At 49.5% G+C, this 5,000-nt stretch overlaps 1 protein-coding gene across 1 annotated transcript in view; it reads left to right on the forward strand.

Moving 5' to 3' along the window:
* The window catches only part of nlrc5 (NLR family, CARD domain containing 5), a gene marked incomplete at both ends in the record, with an annotated part of 40,510 nt that overhangs the window by 12,989 nt on the left and 22,521 nt on the right, over window positions 1-5,000 (forward strand). The window contains 4 exons of the mRNA XM_084451433.1: window positions 323-406; window positions 1,221-1,310; window positions 3,390-3,437; window positions 3,526-3,582. Of these exons, the coding sequence (XP_084307559.1) occupies window positions 323-406; window positions 1,221-1,310; window positions 3,390-3,437; window positions 3,526-3,582 (279 nt within the window). The remainder of the gene's footprint in view (window positions 1-322; window positions 407-1,220; window positions 1,311-3,389; window positions 3,438-3,525; window positions 3,583-5,000) is intronic.

Raw genomic sequence — 5,000 nt, forward strand, 5'->3', positions numbered from 1 at the left:
CATACACACCACGCACACACACACACACACACACACACACACACACACACACACACACACACACACGTACACACACACACACACACACACGTACACACTGTAGACAGGATCTTGATCGCTTGTTTGGTGATTTTTAGTTTGCTATTCTTGCCTTTTGGCTTCAGTACTAGATGATGCTCTGAGTCACTTAGAAAGGAGATGCACTTGTAAGTAGCAGTACACTGACTTCCTACGTTCAAATGGTATTATTGTAAGTAGCTTTGGATAAAAGCATCTTCTAAATGACAGCAGTGTAATGTGTGACTTCTGTCTCTTCCCTCAGCTTGTCCGGTAACTCTCTGGGTAACAAAGGCCTTCGGAAGCTGCTGGACCTCCTGCCTCAGCTCAGCTCCATACAGCAGATAGAGTAAGCTGGCCTGACAGTGACCCCTGACCTCTCCGGTCACCCCCTCAGTATTTGGACGCCAGTCCTGGTTTTCCTCCGGTCACCTGTCTTGAACAGGAGACCTGTGAGTTGGTGACGGGGGTTTTCTGCTGAGGTGCGCTGACTAGAGGTTCAATGTAATTATTGTAAGTCGCTTTGGATAAAATCTTCAGCTGAATGATTGTAATGTAATGGACAGTAAAGGTAATGAATGATTGTAATGTAATGAACAGTAAAGGTAATGAATTATTGTAATGTAATGAACAGTAAAGGTAAAGAGGTCCAATGTTTGTGTTTAAGTTACAGTGAAAATTATGTTTGTGTTGTGATGTTTGTGTTGTGATATGTATTGTGATGTTCGTGTTGTGTTGCAGTGTCAGTGAGAATGATCTTTGTGCTGTGATGTGTGTTGTGATGTGTGTGTTGTGGTGTTTGTGTTGTGATGTTTGTGTTGTGATGTGTGTGTTGTGATGTTTGTGTTGTGATGTGTGTTTTGATGTGTGTGTTGTGATGTGTGTGTTGTGATGTGTGTGTTGTGATATGTGTTGTGATGTTTGTGTTGTGGTGTTTGTGTTGTGATGTTTGTGTTGTGATGTGTGTGTTGTGATGTGTGTGTTGTGATGTTTGTGATGTTTCAGCGTTAGTGAGAACGGTGTGTGTGTTGTGTTTCAGCGTTAGTGAGAACGGTGTGTGTGTTGTGATGTTTGTGTTGTGATGTTTGTGTGTTGTGTTTCAGCGTTAGTGAGAACGGTGTGTGTGTTGTGATGTGAGTGTTGTGATGTTTGTTGTGTTTCAGCGTTAGTGAGAACGGTGTTGGCATGGAGGGGGTGATTCTCTTGGCCGGGACGCTGTGCTCCCATAGAGACCTGACTGACGTCTGCATCAGGTACCTCAACACTAGTCTCACACAGTCCCTCAATACTAGTCTCACACAGTCCCTCAACGCTAGTCTCACACACAGTCCCTCAACACTAGTCTCACACACAGTCCCTCAACACGAGTCTCACACAGTCCCTCAACACTAGTCTCACACAGTCCCTCAACACTAGTCTCACACACAGTCCCTCAACACTTGTCTCACACAGTCCCTCAACACTAGTCTCACACTGTCCCTCAACACTAGTCTCACACACAGTCCCTCAACACTAGTCTCACACAGTCCCTCAACACTAGTCTCACACAGTCCCTCAACACTAGTCTCACACAGCCCCTAAACACTAGTCTCACACACAGTCCCTCAACACTAGTCTCACACAGTCCCTCAACACTAGTCTCACACAGTCCCTCAACACTAGTCTCACACAGTCCCTCAACACTAGTCTCACACAGTCCCTCAACGCTAGTCTCACAAAGTCCCTCAACACTAGTCTCACACACAGTCCCTCAACACTAGTCTCACACATTCCCTCAAAACTAGTCTCACACACAGTCCCTCAACACTAGTCTCACACAGTCCCTCAACACTAGTCTCACACAGTCCCTCAACACTAGTCTCACACAGTCCCTCAACACTAGTCTCACACTGTCCCTCAACACTAGTCTCACACAGTCCCTCAACACTAGTCTCACACAGTCCCTCAACACTAGTCTCACACAGTCCCTCAACGCTAGTCTCACAAAGTCCCTCAACACTAGTCTCACACACAGTCCCTCAACACTAGTCTCACACAGTCCCTCAACACTAGTCTCACACATTCCCTCAACACTAGTCTCACACACAGTCCCTCAACACTAGTCTCACACAGTCCCTCATCACTAGTCTCACACAGTCCCTCAACACTAGTCTCACACAGTCCCTCAACACTAGTCTCACACAGTCCCTCAACACTAGTCTCTCACACAGTCCCTCAACACTAGTCTCACACAGTCCCTCAACACTAGTCTCTCACACAGTCCCTCAACACTAGTCTCACACAGTCCCTCAACACTAGTCCCACACACAGTCCCTCATCACTAGTCTCACACAGTCCCTCAACACTAGTCTCACACAGTCCCTCAACACTAGTCTCACACAGTCCCTCAACACTAGTCTCACAGTCCCTCAACACTAGTCTCACACAGTCCCTCAACACTAGTCTCACACAGTCCCTCAACACTAGTCTCACACAGTCCCTCAACACTAGTCTCTCACACAGTCCCTCAACACTAGTCTCACACAGTCCCTCAACACTAGTCTCTCACACAGTCCCTCAACACTAGTCTCTCACACAGTCCCTCAACACACAGTCCCTCAACACTAGTCTCACACACAGTCCCTCATCACTAGTCTCACACACAGTCCCTCAACACTAGTCTCACACAGTCCCTCAACACTAGTCTCTCACAGTCCCTCAACACTAGTCTCACACAGTCCCTCAACACTAGTCTCTCACAGTCCCTCAACACTAGTCTCACACAGTCCCTCAACACTAGTCTCACACAGTCCCTCAACACTAGTCTCACAGACAGTCCCTCAACACTAGTCTCACACAGTCCCTCAACACTAGTCTCACACAGTCCCTCAACACTAGTCACACACACAGTCCCTCAACACTAGTCTCACACAGTCCCTCAACACTAGTCTCACACAGTCCCTCAACACTAGTCTCACACAGTCCCTCAACACTAGTCTCACACAGTCCCTCAACACTAGTCTCACACAGTCCCTCAACACTAGTCTCTCACACACTACCTCAATCCTACTGTAGTCTAGCTGCACCACATTATCATTCTGAGATTGGGGCGGGGCTGTATTTCTTTAAACCAATCACAATTGTCTTGGGCAGCGCTAAGCTTATTTTTTTCAATGGTGCCCTTGCAAGATAACGTTGGGGGATTGAATCTGATCGGCACAAATGAGAGATTTATCTCACAAACCTACATCCATTGAGCCAGACTACCTCAATCCTAACTCACCAGGCTTTACGGTAAAGATCTGGTTAACTTGTCAAAGTTCCCACTGAACTCCTGTCTCCCTCTCTGCCAGTCATGGAGGGAAGAAGACGCTGCTCCTGAAGTTCACCTCCGGTTCAAGGTGAGAAGCTCTGAGGACCTCAGTACCCTCGTAGCAGGCGTGGCGTTGGGACAGCTGTCCTGAGAGAGTGTTCTTCCTGTTGTTCCAGAGCCCAGCCGACCGGCCCCAGGACCAGAGCTGACCCTGACCAGCAGAAGAGACTCAGGTAGGGTAGTTCACCAGGACCAGCAGAGAGACTCAGGTAGGGTAGTTCTCTGACCCTGACCAGCAGGAGAGACTCAGGTAGGGTAGTTCTCTGACCCTGACCAGCAGGAGAGACTCAGGTAGGGTAGTTCTCTGACCCTGACCAGCAGGAGAGACTCAGGTAGGGTAGTTCACCAGGACCAGAGCTGACCCTGACCAGCAGAGAGACTCAGGTAGGGTAGTTCACCAGGACCAGCAGAGAGACTCAGGTAGGGTAGTTCTCTGACCCTGACCAGCAGGAGAGACTCAGGTAGGGTAGTTCACCAGGACCAGCAGGAGAGACTCAGGTAGGGTAGTTCCCTGACCAGCAGGAGAGACTCAGGTAGGGTAGTTCTCTGACCCTGACCAGCAGGAGAGACTCAGGTAGGGTATTTCTCCAGGGGGTTGAGCTCTCTGACCCAGATCCACCCTGACCCTACAGATATAGACTGAACAGGCGAGATCCTCCAGTAGCCACAATGCTGTTCTCTCTCTGTTCTCTCCAGAGTTACCCACAATGCTGTTCTCTCTCTGTTCTCTCCAGAGTTACCCACAATGCTGTTCTCTCTTTCTGTTCTCTCCAGAGTAAGTGCTGTTCTCTCTCTGTTCTCTGCAGTGACCCACAGTGCTGTTCTCTCTCTCTCTCTCTGTTCTCTCCAGAGTGACCCACAGTGCTGTTCTCTCTCTCTCTGTTCTCTCCAGAGTGACCCACAGTGCTGTTCTCTCTCTCTCTGTTCTCTCCAGAGTGACCCACAGTGCTGGTCTCTCTCTCTGTTCTCTCCAGAGTGACCCACAGTGCTGGTCTCTCTCTCTCTGTTCTCTCCAGAGTGACCCACAGTGCTGGTCTCTCTCTCTATGTTCTCTCCAGAGTGACCCACAGTGCTGGTCTCTCTCTCTGCTCTCTCCAGAGTGACCCACAGTGCTGGTCTCTCTCTCTCTGTTCTCTCCAGAGTGACCCACAGTGCTGGTCTCTCTCTCTCTGCTCTCTCCAGAGTGACCCACAGTGCTGGTCTCTCTCTTTCTGCTCTCTCCAGAGTGACCCACAGTGCTGTGCTCTCTCTCTCTCTGTTCTCTCAAGAGTGACCCACAGTGCTGGTCTCTCTCTCTGTTCTCTCCAGAGTGACCCACAGTGCTGGTCTCTCTCTCTGTTCTCTACAGAGTGACCCATAGTGCTGGTATCTCTCTCTCTGTTCTCTCCAGAGTGACCCACAGTGCTGGTCTCTCTCTCTGTTCTCTCCAGAGTGACCCACAGTGCTGGTCTCTCTCTGCTCTCTCCAGAGTGACCCACAGTGCTGGTCTCTCTCTCTGTTCTCTCCAGAGTGACCCACAGTGCTGGTCTCTCTCTCTCTGCTCTCTCCAGAGTGACCCACAGTGCTGGTCTCTCTCTCTGTTCTCTCCAGA

The sequence above is a fragment of the Borostomias antarcticus genome (genome assembly GCF_949987555.1).
Source record: "Borostomias antarcticus genome assembly, chromosome: 16".
Classification (NCBI taxonomy): Eukaryota; Metazoa; Chordata; class Actinopteri; order Stomiiformes; family Stomiidae; genus Borostomias; species Borostomias antarcticus.